Consider the following 21,985-nt stretch of genomic DNA (forward strand, 5'->3'; position numbering starts at 1 on the left):
ACAAGTCTTCGTTTTTGGGTCTTAGGTCTTAGGTCTTAGGTCTTAGGTCTTCGTTTTGTGGACACCCTCGAATCGACTCAGAAATCGGGCGAAACGTCTTCGGGCGAATGGGTCATCGGGCGAAACGACCTGATACCAAAATAGCTTTGAAAACTTGAGCACACTGATGACCTTACCTTGTTATGGCACTGAGTTGCAAGGATGTTTCTTTTAACTGAATTGCCAAGTGCTATTGGCTCTAAAACAGCAAAAAACACCATATTTTGGAGGCATTGTGAGCGGCGTCGACAAAATCTGGATCGGATCACGGATCGGATCACGGATCGGATCACGGATCGGATCACGGACCGGATCACGGATCGGATCAAGGAAAAAAATTCAAAATTTTGTTGAGCAAATTGCACTAGAGTGACTACTGCAAGCAGAAAGTTTTATTTAATTCAGGTGTGATATTCCTTTATTCTTTTATAATATCAAGCCAACTGGGAGCTGGTCACAGATGAATTTTTTCCAGGCTGGTGGGTTTTGATTGCGATGATCAATCATGTCTTCATATCTTTCTCCGCAGTTCAGATAAATGATATTTCGTGTATTCACTTGTATCAAAGGTAAACTGTCATAAAACGAGTCAGTATGGTAATAATAGGACGAACGTATGAATAGAAACACAAAAACTAAAAACACTAAAAAATTAAACACCTGATGATTTCAAACAATTTCCGTTTTTGAGACAAGTCTATACTTTTACAAGATGTGAGTTTGGAATACGATATTTCGCACTGGAATAAAACGAAACAAACCATTTGTATTTCAAGGAAATATAGCTGTTTTACAAAAAATTCTAGGAATGACATCGATAGTGTGAACGATAACGCAACCCGAGAATAAACAACATTTTAGGAGTTACGTCACGAGTTTTAGAGTCATTTTTAGGGTCGTAAAGAGTTGCCTTTAAATAGAATAAAACCTTAAAATGATCGTGTTCTAGGATAGAAAACACTTAAGAGGCAAGAACAAATCAAAACGGAATGAGGATCGTCAAGGATGGCAAAGATTAACGGGGATTGCAAATGACGAACTTGAAAAACTAGGTTAGTTTTTTCAAGATGTGCAAATCGTGACGTAGCTCCTTCAAAACAAGTCATGTCTTTAAGCTTTCGTACGTAAGCTTTCTCATTAACTGTAACGCCAACTGTAACGCTCACATCTGACACGAAAATATAGCCGAGAATTAGCCACTGATAACAATTTCAAAAACGAGAATGGGAGGTTCACGCAAGCTTCGAGCCAACTAACGTTCAAATATAACTACATCTGCCTGTTCATTACAATTTAAATTCGTCGTAAATTAGGCGCTTATGTGGCTTTTTAAATGACCTCTTGTCATTCTCTGTAATTAACATGTCATTGCGTCAAATTCGGGATTCTTATTCTCATTTAACATATTTTAGTTTTCCACTTTTATTTTTTATTTATCATTATCTTATAAACGGTTTGATTTTAGTTTTTGATTTTTTTTCTTTAAAACTTTTTTTTTTCTGTGATCCGATCCGTGATCCGATCCGTGATCCGGTCCGTGATCCGATCCGTGATCCGATCCGTGATCCGATCCGTGATCCGATCCAGGTTTTGTCGACGCCGCATTGTAAGGCAAAATTATAAGATATAACCGAAAGAGCCTTAGCCTGATGATGGTGAAACCACAGACGCCATTATAAGTAAATTTTTCATCGTTAAATGTTCTATTTAAATTGTCTTGTTCCCCAAAAATTGCTATAATCAATTGCATTGATATCAGAAAGCCATTGAAATGGCTTTAAAATCACCCTGTTACATTCACCATTTATTTCACTTGTAATATTTAGTTCCCAATGATATTTTGTTAGTAATTGGAAGATTATCTCCAGTGGGCACAGTGAATTAGCAATGAAAGCATAGCTCATGGTTTCATTGGTAGCCCTCATGTTATACCTCTTCTCATAATGAAATCAAGCCAGTGTAACTGTAGAAGTAGACTGTCAATAAATCGTTTCTGTCGTTAAATCACTTCTTTTGTTTGTGTCCTCTAGGCCTCACTATCAAGCTGAATTTTAATATATTGAAAGTGGCCTATTGCAACTGAATTCAGTATGACCAAGTTTAGTTGTATATCATCTATACTGAGATGTTTTGACTAAAATAACCAAATTGTAACAAAATTTGAAAATAAAAGCAGAACTGATGGAAGTCCGTTCTTGAATACTTGCAGTAGCTCTTAAAATTGGAGATCACTACATAGTATGCCCCTTTGTTAGTCAGTTTCAAGGTCATTAAGTAGTCTGTTTTGGTCAATTACAATAGGTTCTAGATTTGATATTGTAGACATGCTGCCGCTTTCCTTGTTTGATAATTACAGTGTAGATGGAAAAAGTTAAGTTATTTCTTGGGAAATATAGCCAACATGTTAATCCCAATCCCGTAGTCTTTTAAACTACCAATTGGTAATTCAGCATCTGCTTCAAATATTTTGGCTGGTTTAGAAGTAGATTTGGGGGGGGGGGGGGAGGGCTGGATTGAGTGGCTAGCCATCCCTTTATGGAGAAGCAAAAAAGTTTTAAAAAGTGAAAAATATTGTGGTTACGATAGAAAAAAAAAAAGGCAAACTCTCTTAAAAGGTACCTAATAATTCACTGCAATTTCTACTTCGTGGCATTGCTAGTATTTCTGGTGCAATAGTTTTCGATAACATGTAGGTCTCAGTTCGCAAAAAGCAACATTTTGAGGGCATGTCCCTGACTTGTCCCCAGTCGTTTTCATATAGCACACGGCAGCACGTGAGGTTGAGGAGCAGGGGCTGACCTGCCCATCTCACCTTGCGCTTCCTTTCTTGGTACCCATCTCTCCCTGCGCTGTATCTCCTGTATGAAGATAACTGAAGACGAGTTAGGGACATGTCCCATTAATTCTGCAACCAGGGTTCGTATGGGTCCTGGAAAACCTGGAAAGTCCTGGAATACTGTGGCATTTTCCAGGACTGGAAAGTCCTGGAAAAGGGCTACTGGACCTGGAAAGTTCTGGAAATCTGTTAAACTCAAGTAGAGAAATATGAAATTTATAGCAGACAGTAAGGAGAATTAACATTAAGATCATGGGAGTGAAAGGGTTAATGTGAATTTTAGAGTCCTGGAAAAATCAATCTGAGTCCTGGAAAAGTCCTGGAAATTTGTTTTTGAAAAAGGATACAAACCCTGTGCAACCCCAAGGTGGGTTGGACAGCGAAGCTACTGTCCCATTTATTCAGTGTCAATACTTACCACATGTTTCAAAGATTCGAAAACTAAGAGCAACAAAGCCAGAAAAGAAATCCCCAAAAAACCAGCAGGTGGAAAAAGTAAGGGAAAGTGTGCCCCTGACCAAGGTAGTGGTGCCACCCTTGGGGTTTTAGGGTATCCTAATTAAATGTAGTGTACACAAATGTAGTAAACTACAGTGATGTAATAAAATGACAGCACTAAAAAAAATATATACAATTTGAAAGTCACAATTGTGCATAGCCAAGAAAAGGAAAACAAACTTTACAACTGTATACACTGAAGGCTGACCATAGAATGTCTCACCTTGCTAATGAAAACTAACCGCTGAACACTGCGCACCTTGAACCTGCCCCGATCCCTCTGCTCTGTGCCAGCAAAATAGTAATTTATGCTAGTTTAGGATTATCACAAATTACATTTTCCATTTGCCCTTTTGTTGATGCTGCCTTTGGCATGGGTGACCATTTTTAATAAGAATATTACTTACCAGAAAACCGTAAACAAATGAAATGTTAACCTGTATAATCCTATATAATTTTACCTCTATCATATGACTTTTAACCAAAACGCATTCATGAAAAATAGACCGAACAAAACAAATATTGAGAAACAATACTGATACTATTTTTTTATTCAAATCATCTGTACAATGTTTAACTAATCAAACAATTTCCTTTTCAAAGAAGTTACTTAAAATAGATCCCTATAATGAAATTTGACACCACACCATCAATACAGCCACCATGTTTAATACAGCAAAATTTTCATGGCCCCTTGAGTATTATAAGACTTAGCATTAACAAGGTTTCACTGTAATGTGAAATAAACATTTAATGATCATCCAAGCTTATGTGTTATCTTGAAGTACTACTTCCAAAATTCAAAGGGAACTAGTATCATGGCCCTGTCATTCGAACCCACTCATCCCCTCCCCCGGGCATTTGATAGGGGTTAGGTTCCCATCATGGAGGCATTTGCTCCCAAAGGGCAGCCCGGGGGTGGGGCATTTGACAGTTTTCATTACAAAGAATTTCATTACAAAGAATTATAAATTCAATTTGGTACTTTTAAAATACAAAAGTGTGATTTACATGAAAAGGATTAACTCTTAGTAAAGAATGTAGATGTAAATTCTTTTCCTGAGATTTAACCCTTTGTAAAGTTGCTTGTGTCACAGCACCACCCCAAAAATTCATGATGGTCATTCACACACGAGAGAATCAATGTAGGACAAAAGGGCCTAGAATGCTTAAAAGAAACCTTGAGAGGTAAGTTATTGTTATTTTTATAATAACGATGGATTCTATATTAAATGAGTTTTCTCTGCAAATATCACGTTTGTGAGTTTGTCTTTGTGGAGACCAGTGTGCATTACTTTTGACCACGTATGAATCAATATTTCAATATGCTTTATACAAAAAAAGTAAAGTACATGAATGTAAACAGTCCAAATCAAACTTTAACAGGTTAGTCACCAAATAGAAGATGCTTTTTAACGTTATATTAGTGCTCATGAGTACACAGCAATACCATTATAACTCAAACATGGCATTTGGACACTATCCCATAGGTGGAACATCTGCACTTATCTCATGGCCCCACCATGGAGATTTTCTGTGCACCAAAACAAACTGTCAAAAGCGCGGGGGGATGAGCGGGCTTAGCATTGACCCTGCCATGAAGAACTGGGAGTTCTGAAAAGCAGTCAAATTATTGTAGATGACTGAACAACATTTGAGATAACAATTCAAGACAGGAAGTGAACGTGATAGGAAAAATTTACTATAATCGATTTGATATATTTACAGTGCAACGAATTTATAATTGACGACATCCAAGCCCTTGCAGATTTATTTATACTTGCTTGAACAACTGTTTCCTCTTGGTTGTGACTAGAGTGTCCGAACATCGGCCAAACAAACGGATTACATACACTCTACAAAAACAAATTAGCAAGAAAACATTAAAATATTAAAGGAACAAACCGAGCCACAAAATTATACGCGCAGGCCTTGAACCCGGGACCTCCCAGAAGGTAGATGAAGGTGTCTGACCCATGACCTGAGGTTTGGTACAACATATAAGGGACCTTAAGCGCCGACGACGACGAGCCCAGAGGACGACGACCGGAAGTAAAATTTCCCCTTACCGCGCTACTGCGCATGCTAGACTCGTCGTCCACGTAAAGCTGAGGACGTCAAAACGTCAGGTTTGCCGTCCTGAGCGAACGTGAGTAAGTATTAATCTATTAACGCTGTGTTTCAGGCAGAAAATGTATATCAAACTATTGAAATGAAAGTTGGTTATTTATTTAATCTCTTAGCTTTGTATCAACTAGATTTTACGGCTAGTTTGGTGTAAAAATCGTTGGTAATAACCTTATTTTGTCGGCGATTTGTCCGTTGTTGAATTTGCTTGTCAGCGAAACTACGAAATTAAATGAATTCAGAAATTGAAAAATGACTGTATTTCGTTTCTTCTGGTTCCTATCTACATGTAGGCTTTCGCTTATGTTTTTAGGATAGAATTTTATACCGTGAAGGTCGTTTTAGATTATATCGGGCGAAAATTCGGCATCATTCATCTCTTCGAGTGAAAACCTGTTATGTTCTTCGTATGAGAAATCGGGATTTTTCGACATCAATTCCTCACGTAGGACTGAAAATGTGTTGTCATCGATACTACCGTTTTCGTAGCTCAAGAGAAACAGGTCTTGGAGCTCGCGAAAGGAAGACATGACAAAATTTTTCGATGGTTTTAGGTCCATGTTTACAAGAACTCAGCTCTGTTTACATGTACTCGCACTTGGTTTTCACGCCGTGAACGACGTCCTCGACCCAGTCTTACAACAATTTTACTCGTCGTCGTCGTCGTCCCATTCGTCGTCGGTGCTTAAGGTCCCTATATCCCCATACATGACGTACGTACCCGAGCCTCTTAGCCTATCGGTTCGATATTGCTGAGTAAGCCTAGTATATAAAAGGAAAAATTTTTTTGCTCTACTGTACACACAGTGAGCATGTCAAGGCAACGAAACCTGAAGTCAAGCAAATCCTGGAATCTCGACAAACTTTCATCTGACCAGGCTTGTAGCGACCAAGGTCAAGGTGGAAATAGGCGTGCATCCCATAGAGATAATGATGCTGTATTTTCCAAAGTTTCAAGAGCTTTCATACTGTGGTCAGTCGCAGCAGTGCTAATCGCGGGCCTTTTAATCTTTACTGTTATCCGTCAGTTTACAAATCCTTTTGCAAATCCAAATCATTCTGAAACAGCTAAAGCAACTATCAAACCTAAGTCATTACTTACTGAAGAGGAACTTTCGAAACACGATGGTTCCAATCCTAACATTCCAATATATATATCAATTCTTGGCCGAGTTTACGATGTGGACAAAGGAAGGAGACATTATGAAGTCGGAAGTGGATACAATGTCTTTGCTGGTCGCGACTCAACGCCGTCGTTCGTGACAGGAGTTTTCTCAAGAGAGAAAGCCGTAGATGATGTGAAGGGTTTGTCCCCAGAAGAAATGTTAGGTATCAAAGAGTGGCTAGATTTTTACAGAAAGGATTATACTTTTGTCGGAAAATTAATTGGGCGTTACTACGACAGTGAGGGAAATCCCACAGAAGCGTTAAATGAAGCCAAAGCCGTCATCAAAGAAGGTCAAAAACTGAAAAAGCTTCAAGAAGCTGAAAATAAACGCTTTCCAGGATGTAATTCAAGATGGAGTTTGGAGGAAGGCTCAACTGTGTGGTGCTCTCAAAACAGGTATGCATGACTCAATTTGATGTCCCTCCAGCGTTCCATCACGAATGCCGTTCTCTTATTGCTACGCTAATCGCAGCTGTAGTGGATAGTGAGAAGCTTAGCAGTGTGCAGTTGTAACAAAATGTCAACCGTATTTACAAAGCTTCTGCATAAGGAATTTTCCTAAGGAGCCCCCTTATATCAGAAGTTAGTCTTCAAGAGCCCATCCTAAAAGTTACCGAACTTGATGCTAAAAAGGTGTGAGAGAGGAGCAAGGATAAAGCAAAAAGTGATTGACATGTAAGTCTGGGTTAGGATTCCCAATCCCCCACCAATGCACATTTTTGCTAAAAGCAACTCTGACTGATCAGTGTTAGGCTTACCCTAACAGGATGGTCAAAGATCACCCTTTACAAGCAAAATTTTACAGGTAGGGATACACTTTCACCCGGAACAAATTTATGTGAACAAAATGCCAACAGTGGAGGAGATAGGCTAGGAAGCCCAATTTTCCTGTCTGTGCTGCTTTCCACAGTTTCCAGCGTTGTAGAAAAAGACAGGTGGCATGTTAAAGGGGAACTGAAAAAGAAGAAACCTGGCCATACAGATCAGTGGCAGGGGAACTTATTCGAGAGGATACCAAAAGTAATTGAAAGAAAGTTTCAGAATTAATCTGAATGTTTTACAGGTGTTTCTCAAACTCATTAATTCATCAACCTTAAAGAAAGCAAATCATGACCGTGACGGTGTTTGGATATCTGATCTTGACATAGATTTTTACTATTTTAATTCTCTGTTTTCTCCTTAGTTTTAGTTTCAATTGAGAAGACATGACGTGTGAATATTTTTGTTTGAAAACAAACCAGTAGAAAAGAAAAACAGAACATATTTTCATTGATTTTAATAGTTGTTATTGATGACAAATTACAAAATACATTTGTTATAACTATATAGAAAACAACAACAGCTACTCGGAAAAACAAAAATAAATATATAAATATAGTTATACACTAATGTTAAATATAATATTTGACAGATCTTTGTAAAATATGGTTGACCGCCCTACACAACTCCTATGGCTCATAACATTTCGCATTTGGCATTCTCTTTTAATTTTCGGTCTCTCAACTTTTCGTTATTTAATTTCACACAATGTAGCCATTTGGCTGTGCTATAGTAATTTTTGAGTTATTTTTTTGTAAAAAAAAATACCTCTTAGTCGCCGCGACGGGTATGTTATGGACGGGTCAATGGATGAGTGAGTGAGTGAGTGAGTGAGTGAGAGATGTATGTATGTCACACCAATCAGATTGGATCTACTATAAACAGCCAATCAAATTTCTTGTTGTAAAGGTAAATGGTATGTGAGAAGATTTGATCCCGATAGAGTTCAGAACGGCCATATTTATTCTTCTATAAAAGAGGAGGAAGTATTCATATATTGGGTTTACTTCGACATTTTCTGTGGGTTAGGCTGAGGATTTTAGTTAAATGAACGAGACGAGCCTTGAGGTTTGAAACAGTTCGTGAGTTAGTAGTATGCAAATGCAACAAGATATTTTTATTTTTAGTTACAAAGGTAACTTGATACTTTTGTTTTTCACGAGGAGTAAATTCAATTAGAGGTCACGAATCATCGCGTCTAGTTCTTAGGACATGTTTTACAGGGGACGAGACTTGAAAGATTTGAAACAGTTCTAACGTTTACAATAGTAAGTGCGGGTAACGATTGTTTTGTTCTTGTTGCATGCAAATATAACGAGATATTTTTGTTTTTTATATACAAAGTGTAATTTGACACTCTTGTTTTTTACAATGGAGTAAATTCAATTAGAACGGACAAATCGTCACCACTCTTTCCCACGAGATGTTTGCTATCTTTAGTAACAAATGGTAACTTAACACTTTTGTTTTTTACATGGGGGTAAATTCAATTAGAGCTGACAAGTTATCGGCTATTGTTTCCAGGATATTAAACAAAAAAAAAGCTTTTGTTTTTAGACGGTTTTTACGTCTCTGCAGTAGCAGTTTAATAGTTTTATTTGATGGCATTCATTTCAGTCCGGCATTTTTAAAGGTAAAAAGTATGAAAACTGTTTAAATGTTCTTTGAAGACTGCGCGGCACCAAGTTAAAGTGCAATTTAATTAAATTAGACTCAACGTGTCAAAGGTTTTTTTTCTCTTTCTTTCTATTTTCGGTGAAGTTGTGTCGTGTTATGTTGTGTTGTGTTGTGTTGTGTAAAAAGGTAAACTTACGACTCGTATAAAATGCGAAAAAGTCTGTAAATTAACTTGAGTATTTTTGAGCAAAAATTCCTCTTGGGGGTTGAAATGGTTATGTGATCGGTGAGTGAGGGAGTTATGCATGTGCGCGTGGCACACCAATCACAATGCGGGTTGTATCAAAGAACGAATCAAATTTCCTGTTGGAAAATAAGATGGCATCTACATTAATCTGGAGACGTGTCAGATTACTGTAGTTTGTTCAGTCAAACATTTTATGGCTTACTATTTAGCTATCTTACCATGACCGATGTAACATCGCAACCACAAAAACTTGTCAAATTAATCAAATCATTACTGTGTCATAAATGCTTCTATCTCTGACACTTCACACAAAAAATAACTCTTGCACGCCTTGCGTGCCTATGTTTTTTAGGGGTCAAAGGCATGGTTTCTAGACTTTCCACTGTTATCTGCATGTTGCCTGGTCCTTGAACAGCTTTCTCCCAGGCCTTCATAGTCAACTGATTTTGGTGATGTATCCCAGACAAATAGCCCGGAGTAGCCTAGACAATAACAGAATGCGCATGCGTTAGGATCAGCAGCAGAATGCTTGTTGTTGATTTTGGCTAAGCTTCAGGTTTACTAGTCTTTCATAATTTTTTATGTACAGCAAGAAACCAAAGGGGCTCATTTACTCAATCAATTTTGCTATCCGGACAACTTCAATCATTCTCACCAAATAACTCAGTCGGAGAAGATGCTGATTAGTGCAACATAAGGAATGGGAAACTGTGGGTGCCTTCCCTTGGGGTGATCTGGATCAGTATAAGTGATCCAAGATCTGTCATCAAAGGAACTGATGAATCCATGACCAGAGTGGATTCATCGGTTCCTTTGATGCACCATGATCCAGACAGATCTTGGATCACTGATCTTGATCCAGATCACCCCAAAGGAATGCACCCTTTATCTTGTAACAAGTTTGCTCCAGTTTGGTACAGAAGCCTTAGTGTCTACTTTTATGAAGTTCAAATGCTAACAGGTTGTGACCTGTAAATTCTGTTCAACTATGAAATGTTTTAATAGTTCCGACTCTTTTGAACTGAAAACTGGAAAAGTATTTCGCTCCTGTACTAATTCTTCAAATGTGATTGGTGCATAAACTGCTGTATTTTGCTCTGACTGATTAATCTTCAAAGTTGTAATCGGACACTTGTAATTGGACAGTTACACGAGCCAATCATGTTAAGTCCTCTCCACTAAATCCACCAATCACAACATTAATTATAATCACTGTGATTAGTAACCAATTTAAGAGACTAACTTTGTAAAATTGTGGAGATTTAATCTCCAGTGACTGCTTTGAAAGAAACTTAACAGCCATTGTGCAAGGTGTTCTCGATATTTTTAATTGTGATATTTAAAAATGGCTATATTAAAAGCTCTTTTTGAAATGAAACTTTTACTTTTGTGGGAAAGTGTAATGGTTATGATTAATTGGTAACAGGACATTGTGTCATCCAATTCAGTCGCTAATCGTATCTATAACAAAATTCTTGATCGTGATTGGTTCCCTGTGCACCTATTTGTAACATAATTGACACACAATCACGTGGCTGTCCAATGACAGGTATCCAATTTGAACTTTTCGTAATTGGATACCCACTTGATTCGCACATCAATTACACGCTCTGTAATGGTTTGTGAAAAGCGTTACGGACATTTTTGCCCAAAAGAAGTTCTCAGAAGACATTCTGAAATTTGTTATAGATACAATTAATTAGTAATTGGAAAAACCTCATCCAATAATAATTGTTTATAAACGTAACATGGTTAAAAATCCCAACTGGCAGGAAGCAGACCAGTTGGCTATTTACAAAACGTGACCAAGGATTTGAACTCGGGACTACCGAGAAACAAATCCCGCTAGTGGCAGGCCTTGAACCCGGGACCTCCGAAGGTAGATGAAGGTGGAGTACAATTCAGTTTTGAGTGGAGTACAATTCAGGGAGTAATCGTGCTCGTAATTTCAAATCAGCACTTGTCCAATTTTGAAATTACTCATGCGATTACTCCCTGAATTGTACTCCACTCGGTCCAATTATTATTACTGATAGAAATCTGTTGAAATATCTGTGTTTCATGGAGTCCAGTTCTAATAGAGCTTGTCATGATGAAATAATAATTGTGTTACTGCTTTGTGATCTGAGTGCAAAGTCCAAGGCCAGGACAATTTGACTTGTTGGTTTTTTTTATCTCCTTACATGTTTATTAAAGAGAATTCTAGAAAGGGTTGCTGTAGTACATTGTTGTTTAGTAAATAAACCTGTGGCTAAGTGGTTTGTGCAGAAATATACATATAGAAATTACATGCACGGTTAATTTTAATTTTGCAAGGTAATTACCCTGGGTAATTACCTACCATAAAGCTTGTTGGTTACAAGACAGTGCTGCGAGTGAATTCTTGTTTATTTACATAGCAGTCAAACTATAGTTAAATAATTAACTTAGGAAGCTACTCTAGCTTACTCTGCGGCCCGGAATTTAAGAAATTTGGTATATTTTTGTTTTCTTTGATCAAGTGCTACGTTTACACATAATAGAAACCTTGAAAGGCTTAGATATTGTGAGTAGTCAGTATTTGCCTGTGGTTTGAAAGTGGCAATGCTTCTGACTCGATAACGTCCATTTGGATCCAAATGAGCCATTTAACTTGACCAGTTAATATTAAAATAAAAGCAAAGAGTTAAAATTGCTTTTCTCTAATATTCACTGTCCCAGAAATGCCCAGAGAATTCCATTCCGTGGCATGATATCGGCAAAATATTGAGGCCCAGAACTAGACAAATCTGCACCTTGCTTCACAGAGTTTAACCCCTCAATCATTTGCCATGTGCTTATAATTTCTTTAGGCTCATTTCAGTATTGGCTCTGGAGGGACAAAGTCTGAAATACTCTGTGAACATTTTGCTTACTTGCTATCTATTTCACTGGGTCTGGCTGTTTAATTAGGTTGATTAGAACTGTTTGCAAATTTGCCAAAAAATGTAGCTTCTGGACAGGTCTAATTACAGGCAAATCATTAAGGGCAGATAGGCACATCAAATACATAGTCTGCAGGCTACCCCATCCCGCCCAGATCGCTTCGCTCTCTGTGTTCTTCAGTTTTGGGCTCGTCTGCTTGCTTCGCTCACCAAATTTAATTTTCCAGCCTCACTGGGAGCCTGTTCGCAGGCTAGGATCGATCAGTAGTGGGTTTGATAATACCCCACCCTTCAATTAATTACATCTGGTTTTAACAAGTTTTTTCTATTGGATATAGTGCAGGCATCAATCGAGATTGGGCTGGAGTACCAAGAAAGATGTTTAAACCAGGCAAGAAGGATCCTACTTGTGTCTGTGTCAAGACAACTGGCCCTTCAAGTGATACTAACGAAGGAAATGAAGGTGATTTGAGGAATCCTAACCTGCAAGAATATCCAGGCTGTGACAAATATGATGCATCTTGTAAACTCTGAGTCAATCAAAGACTAAAACAAATGTGGAGGTGTTAAATATAACTTTCATTCAGTGGTAATGACATAACTTTTGCATTCATTGACAGCTTTCAGCAAAGACAAATGCTCAGCACACTGCAGGGCTGTCACTAATTTTTTAAGTAGGTGGGGAAACAGAACAAGTATCTGGGGATAGGATGTTCTTACAGTCTGCAAAACATTTGTGTAACTCCGCTAAATTTACCACATAGCAATTGAATAATGCTTTCTATCTGCTACAAAATCATGCCTATGGGCACAAACATATTTCTTAAGGGGGTTGCAGGGGCATCTCCTTGGAGATGAAATCTAGACATACTGTACACCATTTCATTGTATACTGGAAGACTTACAGATACATTGTGACGTCCCGTTTAATTTTCCTGCATTGTAAGAGGCATGTACGTAACAAAACATGGAAGGAACAGTGAAAGTTTGGGAGAACTTGAAAAAGCTGTGGAAACACTTGCCTGCGGCTCGTGTTCCCACAGCATTTCTCGTTCTCCCAAACTTCCACTTGTGTTTCTATAACTCGATAGAAACATGGTACATGTTTTCTATTTCCTAAACATTGCCTTTCAAAAATCTAGGTAAATAGGAATGAAGTTTACAGCATAACATCATTCTTCATTTCTTCAAGAGAGGCTCGCTAGTTGAAAGCACATTAAGGATAGGATAGCATGATTGTATGCTCTTTAAGTGTTAATTAGAAAGTGTTAAATTTCACACATTCATTGATGCAGCCAAATTTCTGTACATGATACAATATATGTTTGTGTGTGTAAGCTTAAATGTAAGCTTGTTGTCAATGTAGTTGAAATAGCAATATTTAGTACTTTTATAGAGTGAGTGTCAAAAGTAATCAAGCAGTTACCTTGGTTTTGGTTTTAATACAGTTTGAAGTCAGCCGAGTAGTCTAATTGGTAAGTATATTATTGAAAACTGATCTAAAAGAAATGATTTTCATGGTTCTTTGCCTTGTTCCTAGGCCTCAAAATTTGGCAGGGGTCTATCCCTTTTCAGTCATGTGTTCTGAGCAAAAAAGCTTCAGAACATCCCAATGCATTCTAGAGGATGGTCCCTCTGTTATAGCAATAGAGTTTTGCATGTATTTTGAAGCAAGACTCAGTGCTTCAACCATTTATTCATTCATGCTTCATTCTTGATGCAGATCTACTGTTGCATTTTATCAATTGCTTGACTAAAGCTTGTGAGAGTAATCCATTGTGTCCTTTATAGAGATATTTAAAGTGCCTAAAGCTTATTTGAAAGGCTTTTCAAAGTAAAGAAGAATGGCATTTTCCTCTTTGGAATATCTTTTTTCCCTTTTAGAGATATTTACAATTTTGTATTATGCAAATGAGAAAAGTGATCACGTCATACGTGGTTCCACTAAAACAGTGCAATGCTCAATCGAGAATATCTCTAGAAATACTACAGCAGCGTTCTTTAAACTAGACACCAGAAATGCACATCACAAATGAAACAAAATGACACCCAATGTGCGATTGCCATGACAACAGTTATGCCGCTGGTCCTGTTTTAATTAAGACTAAAATTCCCAGATTTTATCTTAAACAAGGATCATCACTTCCAACGATCTAGTGGGGAGAGTTAAGACAAAATGGGAACGCTGTGTGTTCTGAGCAAGACCCTCGTCCTGCTTTAAAAGGTTGTAAATGGGGATATTTGGTTTTTCACAGAGACTGGAGTCAATATTGTTGCCATGGCAACAACATGTAGGTGTCATTCTGTTTCTTTACTGATGTACATTTCTGGTGTCAAGTTTGAAGAACACTGCTCCTATATTTCTGGAGATATTCTTGATTCAGTATTTTATTGTGGAACTATTTATGACATCATGACTTTCCTCATTTGCACAATACAAAAGTGTGAATATCTCTAAAACGAGAAAAGATATTCCAAAAAGGAAAATGCCATTCTTCTTTACTTTGAAAAGCCTTTCAAATAAGTGGCAATTATTTTTTACTTCGTAGGCACTTTAATTAAAGTGGAATGGTACCCTATAAGGGACCGAAAAGTTTATTTCAGAATGGTGAAGAAAGATCAATTACGTGTGATTGCACTAATTAAGAGAAAATAAATTTTGGAGGTTTTATTTGAAGTGGTTGTTATGACAACCAACACACCCTTTTACAGTACTATGATATTTTGTGGCATTTCCTACTCTTTTTACAAAACGAGATTTAACTTTCAAACAAACAAGTGTAAATTTCTGTTTTGCCCTGTGCAGTATAGCAATGTTTTTACAGTTAACTCTTGTTTGCATTGCTTTTTATAGTATAGGGGTGTAATAGTTGTTTTATTTTGTAGTATATAGATTAAACCAAGCATAAAAGCAGAACCCCACAAAATACTTATTATCCACTACACACAATAACCTTTATAGAAATTCATCAATAAGCATCTCAGCAAACCGAATGAATTGAACAACAAGAAGAAAGAGGAAATCTACTTAAACAGAAGATGCATATCACTACATCTGAGTATGAAACAACAAATCCTGTCTCAATGATGGATGATTGATCAAAAGACATGTTAAGGAAAATTGGTTTATGATTGATTATAATTCAACGTAAAGCCAGGAAATGCATTTAGACGCTGCCCAACTTCTAAAATTTCAAAGGCTTGCCATAGGTCTTGTGGTGTTTAAGTTTAATAATTATTCAGCACTAAAGCATAATGTAAGTATTAGTTTTGCCAACGGCTTTGCAGTCATTTTATCAGCCGTGGCTTTATCAGTCTTTTACAAGTAACCTTAAAGTGGTACTATGACGAAAATCGCATCTCTCCTATCTAAGCCATTTTCAAACACAAACAAGTAGTCTTTATGAGAAGAAAAAATGCCGTTTACTATTTTCAAATGTCTCTTTTTGTTCCTGAGATATTCAAGCTTTTAAAATATGCAAATTAGCCAAATGATGACGTCATACACTCAACCAAATTTTCATCAAATATGATGAAGAAAGACATCTCAGCCAATTTGTATCACAAATGTTTGATTCTTTGCAGTAAGAGTCTACTAAATGTGCTCCACAATACGAGCTTAACAGTTTTGTTACCATGGCAACATACTGGGTTCCAGACCTCCCCAATATTAAAGGCTTTCTTGGCCACCTTTGGCAATCCATTTTGATATTTGCTAATGGTGTCACATATGCACCATCCAGCAAGCATATAAATATGTTACCTCGAACTCGTGGCCTTGTGTAATGTTTTTAAAAATGAAAATCGCTAACACATGGAAATCAAGTGGGTGGGGACTGGAAAAGACTGAGTTGCCATGGGAACGGTGATGGACAAAACACTGACCCCCAGTCCATGGACTACCCAAATGGACTACCCTAAAATGGACTAACCCTAAAAATAATGTAATAATAATAGTAATAATAATAATAATAATAATAATAATAACAACAACACCAGCAACCAGTGTTTTTCTCAAGTGCATTGTAAACATTCAGATTCAGGCTGTTTGCCTCCAAATTATTTGGGGACAATTAAGGGCTATTAATAGATGGAAAGGAACTGAATGTTCTGACTACCTTGTTAGTTTGTCAGTGTTCCTGGAAGGTTTACTATTCAGCCATTATTCCTGTCATCTCCTATCATGTCATCTTTTAGCTTGTGCATGTGTAGTGGCTGACTGAATCGCATGGAATAAAACTGAAAATCATTGTGTGACATTTACATGTAGTAATGTGCTATTCCTAAATCAAATATTAGAATCGGTTCTTCACTCACATCTCAATCGCTTTTCAAGTTATTATATTTACACTTGTATGATCCTGATACTGATTGGTACCTCTGATTGATAACAGCCATTGATAATTTGAAATTTGGTTTGAGTTTACGCTTATCGCACCATTTTGTGTTCAGCAGTTTATTTAAAGAAAGATTATTCAAAATGGTTGTTAGAGGCTGTACAGGATGATCATAAGCAGAAGTTATGTGGAATTTAAGTATACTAGCAGCTAAGAACATTAAATAGTACTTATTTGGAATATTATTTTGAAGGTTAGTCCATACTAGGGTAGTCCATTTGGGTAGTCCATGGACTGGGGGTCAGTGTTTTGTCCATCACCCATGGGAACAGAATTTGTTATAGCTGTGGGTGTGTTTCCTGTAGAACTATTAGCCTACCAAGTTTCAATGGATTCTCTGCAAATTGACCGAGACAGCTCTTTTTGCATAATACTAGTAGTAATCAAAGATCATGAGTGCATTCGACACCGTCACTTTCATATGTATACCTTAAATGACTTAAGGTGGCTCCATAGCGTAATCAATTATGGTGTTGCGCGCACAAGTGTTATGTTCTGAAAGCTGTTTTTGCATTTGCTTTCACACCCTGTTCTTTCAAACTGAGTACATGCAATAACGAATGATTAAATAGTGTTTTGCTATCATCTCTGTTTTGGGCTTTTAGTCTTGAATTATAAATGCCCAAACAAATATGTTTTTTACTGTTTGTGTGGCTTTATTTGTGATTTTCTTGAATTTTCTTCGGTGAAATCTTCCAAAATTTTTACAACACATCGCTTCGAGCGGGATACAAATTTTAAACACGAAAAAAGTAGGGTTTGTAAAGGCAGTTTTTTCGACTTTTTCAAATTTATGTCTTTTACCGCTGCAAAAAATCTGGTCTTATAGATTTCCCTGAAAAACGAGCTCCGACTGAAGTAAAATATTTACTACCAATCTGCCAAATTTTACGGAATTTCACCGAAGGAAACGCGAGAAAATTCACTATCAGTTTTGCTTTTTGTGCTCATGTTGACGTCAGAAAAATCCAAAAACGCTGACGGTATCCTTTGAGCGCGCGCAAATTACCTGAGCTTTCGTCCTCAGCACGCATGCGATCGTTAAACTATAGGGAGCCACCTTAACTAGCTGACTTTCAACCTCTGTCTATTTCTAAAATCAACATTTTTCATGAACAACCGAGGTTGGACACACACAGATATAGTGTCAAAGTCCATGCCAGTGAAGAGGTCCCCTGTATAGACTACGGTGGCCGATTTGTTGTTCAAAACGTTGCGAGACGGCGCCAGTTTCCGCATAGACGTCCCAGACGTTGAATACGATTTTAAAAATACGTGACCAGGCGGTGTTGGACATAGTCTCCTTCGCAGCCGTTATTAGGGTCGTCACGCAACGCTCCTCCCCACTAATGAGGGAGCGTTGCGTGACGACCCTAATAACGGCTGCGAAGGAGACTATGTTGGACACGACTCGCAAAGCATACCGGGAGAAAATTTCCCTAGAGCGCATTTTCATCTGATCGCTGAACAGCAATCAGCTCCACGCGCTGATGGTGATGTGGAAGTATGACTTACAGGAGGTTCGCTCACTTCCGATGCTGAAAGAAATCTGGAATGACATCCGTATCAAATGTTCCGCAGGCCAAGTGATAGTTGTAGATGACTTCTGCTCGATTTACAAAGCCACCATTTTCAGTGCTGAACAGATGATTTTAGGAATCGAAGCTTCGCGGTTCGTCGAATCTCTACCGTTGAAAGATAAATTATTTCCATTTCTGACCTCTTCGAATTCGATCTTAACTTGCCGGAATTGAACCTACCTTCGGCACTTTCCTTCTTAGGTATCTCGACTTGTGTATGAAGTGTATGAGTGTATCGCTGACCAACAACATGGTTGTTGACAGATATCGAGGCGGTACGCAGCTCTTACAAGGTTCGCTCTGATTGGTCGACGTAGTTTTAGGATGAAAACATATTCAATAAGAAGTGGATTAATTAAAAATATAATAAGAAATGAATACCAAGAAATAAATATAGAAGGAAATATAAAAAGATTTCGATGGGAAAGGATATCAGGAACGTAGATCGAATGCATAGGTTGATTTAAGTTAGTTTAGCCTTGAAGTTCTTTGTTACTTTCTTGAAATAAAAGATGCTTCATGCAAAGGTATAAAGTAAGGATGAAGATTTGCCCAGTTACCCTTGTTGCCCTGTAGCCCAGTAGCCTTGTAGCCAATGTAGCCCATGTAGCCCTTGTTGCCCTTATAGCCCTGTAGCCCTGTAGCCTGGTAGCCTTGTAGCCCATGTTGCCCTTGTTGCCCTTGTTGCCCTTGTTGCCCTGTTGCCCTTGTTGCCCATGTTGCCCTTGTTGCCCTTGTTGCCGTTGTTGCCCTTGTTGCCCTTGTTGCCCTTGTTGCCGTTGTTGCCCTTGTTGCCCTTGTTGCCCTTGTTGCCCTGTTGCCCTTGTTGCCCATGTTGCCCTTGTTGCCCTTGTTGCCCTTGTTGCCCATGTTGCCCTTGTTGCCCTTGTTGCCCATGTTGCCCTTGTTGCCCTTGTTGCCCTTGTTGCCGTTGTTGCCCTTGTTGCCCGTGTTGCCCTTGTTGCCCTTGTTGCCCTTGTTGCCCTTGTTGCCCTGTTGCCCTTGTTGCCCGTGTTGCCCTTGTTGCCCTTGTTGCCCTTGTTGCCCATGTTGCCCTTGTTGCCCTGCTGCCCATGTGTCCCATGTTGCTCTTCTTGCCCTTGTTACCCTTGTAGCCCTTTAGCCCTGTAGCCCTGTAGCCTGGTAGCCCATGTTGCCCATGTTGCCCTTGTTGCCCTTGTTGCCCATGTTGCCCATGTTGCCCTTGTTGCCCTTGTTGCCCTTGTTGCCGTTGTTGCCCTTGTTGCCCGTGTTGCCCTTGTTGCCCTTGTTGCCCTTGTTGCCCTGTTGCCCTTGTTGCCCATGTTGCCCTTGTTGCCCTGTTGCCCTTGTTGCCCATGTTGCCCTTGTTGCCCTTGTTGCCGTTGTTGCCCTTGTTGCCCTTGTTGCCCTTGTTGCCGTTGTTGCCCTTGTTGCCCTTGTTGCCCTTGTTGCCCTTGTTGCCCTGTTGCCCTTGTTGCCCATGTTGCCCTTGTTGCCCTTGTTGCCCTTGTTGCCCATGTTGCCCTTGTTGCCCTTGTTGCCCATGTTGCCCTTGTTGCCCTTGTTGCCCTTGTTGCCCTTGTTGCCGTTGTTGCCCTTGTTGCCCGTGTTGCCCTTGTTGCCCTTGTTGCCCTTGTTGCCCTGTTGCCCTTGTTGCCCATGTTGCCCTTGTTGCCCTTGTTGCCCTTGTTGCCCATGTTGCCCTTGTTGCCCTGCTGCCCATGTGTCCCATGTTGCTCTTCTTGCCCTTGTTACCCTTGTAGCCCTTTAGCCCTGTAGCCCTGTAGCCTGGTAGCCCATGTTGCCCATGTTGCCCTTGTTGCCCTTGTTGCCCTTGTTGCCCATGTTGCCCTTGTTGCCCATGTTGCCCTTGTTGCCCTTGTTGCCCTTGTTGCCCATGTTGCCCTTGTTGCCCATGTTGCCCTTGTTGCCCTTGTTGCCCATGTTGCCCTTGTTGCCCTTGTTGCCCTGTTGCCCTTGTTGCCCATGTTGCCCTTGTTGCCCATGTTGCCCTTGTTGCCCTTGTTGCCCGTGTTGCCATTGTTGCCCTTGTTGCCCTTGTTGCCCTTGTTGCCCTTGTTGCCGTTGTTGCCGTTGTTGCCCGTGTTGCCCTTGTTGCCCTTGTTGCCCTTGTTGCCATTGTTGCCCTTGTTGCCCATGTTGCCCTTGTTGCCCTTGTTGCCCGTGTTGCCCTTGTTGCCCTTGTTGCCCTTGCTGCCCGTGTTGCCCTTGTTGCCCTTGTTGCCCGTGTTGCCCTTGTTGTCCTTGTTGCCCTTGTTGCCCTGTTGCCCTTGTTGCCCTTGTTGCCCTTGTTGCCCATGTTGCCCTTGTTGCCCGTGTTGCCCGTGTTGCCCTTGTTGCCCATGTTGCCCATGTTGCCCTTGTTGCCCCGTTGCCCTTGTTGCCCATGTTGCCCTTGTTGCCCATGTTGCCCTTGTTGCCCTTGTTGCCCTTGTTGCCCTGTTGCCCTTGTTGCCCATGTTGCCCTTGTTGCCCTTGTTGCCCGTGTTGCCCTTGTTGCCCTTGTTGCCCATGTTGCCCTTGTTGCCCTTGTTGCCCTGTTGCCCTTGTTGCCCATGTTGCCCTTGTTGCCCATGTTGCCCTTGTTGCCCTTGTTGCCCTTGTTGCCCATGTTGCCCTTGTTGCCCATGTTGCCCTTGTTGCCCTTGTTGCCCTTGTTGCCCTTGTTGCCCATGTTGCCCTTGTTGCCCATGTTGCCCATGTTGCCCTTGTTGCCCATGTTGCCCTTGTTGCCCATGTTGCCCTTGTTGCCCTTGTTGCCCATGTTGCCCTTGTTGCCCATGTTCCCCTTGTTGCCTTGTTGCTCTAATTAGTTTTTAGATATTGTTCAACCAAAATATGTAAGAATAGGCTTTGTCGCTAAATTCTAAATTACGATTTAAATGGACGTTGAGAGGCCTACAGGCTGGAAACTTGTGCGCTTGATTCTGGGTTCCAAGGTACCAACTGGATCTGTTTGTACTGAAATAAGGACATTGGATAGGATTGCAGATGTTTACTATACTTCTCTCTCCATCTTCAACCGAAATCTTCGCTGTAAATCGCCTTGCATGGATAAGAGCACTCTATTTATACTAACAAAATACGTGGTTGCATCATTCGAGATACAATTCTGAAGAAGGTTGAATAAAGTCAGCTTGAAACCTGAAAGAGCCCGATTAAACTAAACTGCATGTTGACTAAAGTCAATTTGAAACCTCGATAAATACAGCTGATTCAGTGGTCCCTAGAGAGGTGTTTTGCAATGTCCATCTAGAGAATGTACGCCCAGCTTAGAAAGCTGTGTAAAGCCAACTTAATTTACAACATAAATTGAAAATTGAGTTTTCTTTCGCTTAATCATTTCAGTTTGTTTAGCATAAAATACATTCATTCTATTAACCCTTTGGATACCAAACTTTAGCCAAAAAATACCGTTTTTAACCGTTTAGTCAGAATTTTTAGCTGCCATGATGCTAAATAAGCCTAAGTTTTCCTAAGAAAGCTTTTTTTTTCACTAAAAGGAGAGATTTTTCGAAGATTGTTACAAAATTGAGCAAAATTTCCATTCCGGGCATGCGCATAAGCCAAAATTTGGACTTTTTTTTCTTGCCATTAACCGTTCTCAATTTTGTTTGTTGCCCCTTTCCTTTCTGTTTTTCTCGGCCCTTTTACACTGGCTACTTTTTGCACTGTATGTTCTTTTTGGCTGCCATGAAAAGTTGGATGTTAATTATGGGCGAAGCCTAGAAATGGACCTTGATCAATTATA

The 21,985-nt window shown here is 39.4% G+C and overlaps 1 protein-coding gene across 1 annotated transcript in view; it reads left to right on the forward strand.

Annotated features, from left to right (window-relative positions):
* Nucleotides 1-14,057, forward strand: part of LOC145467715 (neuferricin-like) — a 195,172-nt gene extending 181,115 nt beyond the window's left edge. Inside the window, exons 2-3 of the mRNA XM_081451319.1 lie at nt 6,277-7,064; nt 12,593-14,057. Of these exons, the coding sequence (XP_081307445.1) occupies nt 6,313-7,064; nt 12,593-12,788 (948 nt within the window). The 5' untranslated portion in view covers nt 6,277-6,312 and the 3' untranslated portion in view covers nt 12,789-14,057. The remainder of the gene's footprint in view (nt 1-6,276; nt 7,065-12,592) is intronic.
* Nucleotides 14,058-21,985: the final 7,928 nt, after the last annotated feature.

The sequence above is a fragment of the Orbicella franksi genome, chromosome 14, assembly GCF_964199315.1.
Source record: "Orbicella franksi chromosome 14, jaOrbFran1.1, whole genome shotgun sequence".
NCBI classification, from domain to species: Eukaryota; Metazoa; Cnidaria; class Anthozoa; order Scleractinia; family Merulinidae; genus Orbicella; species Orbicella franksi.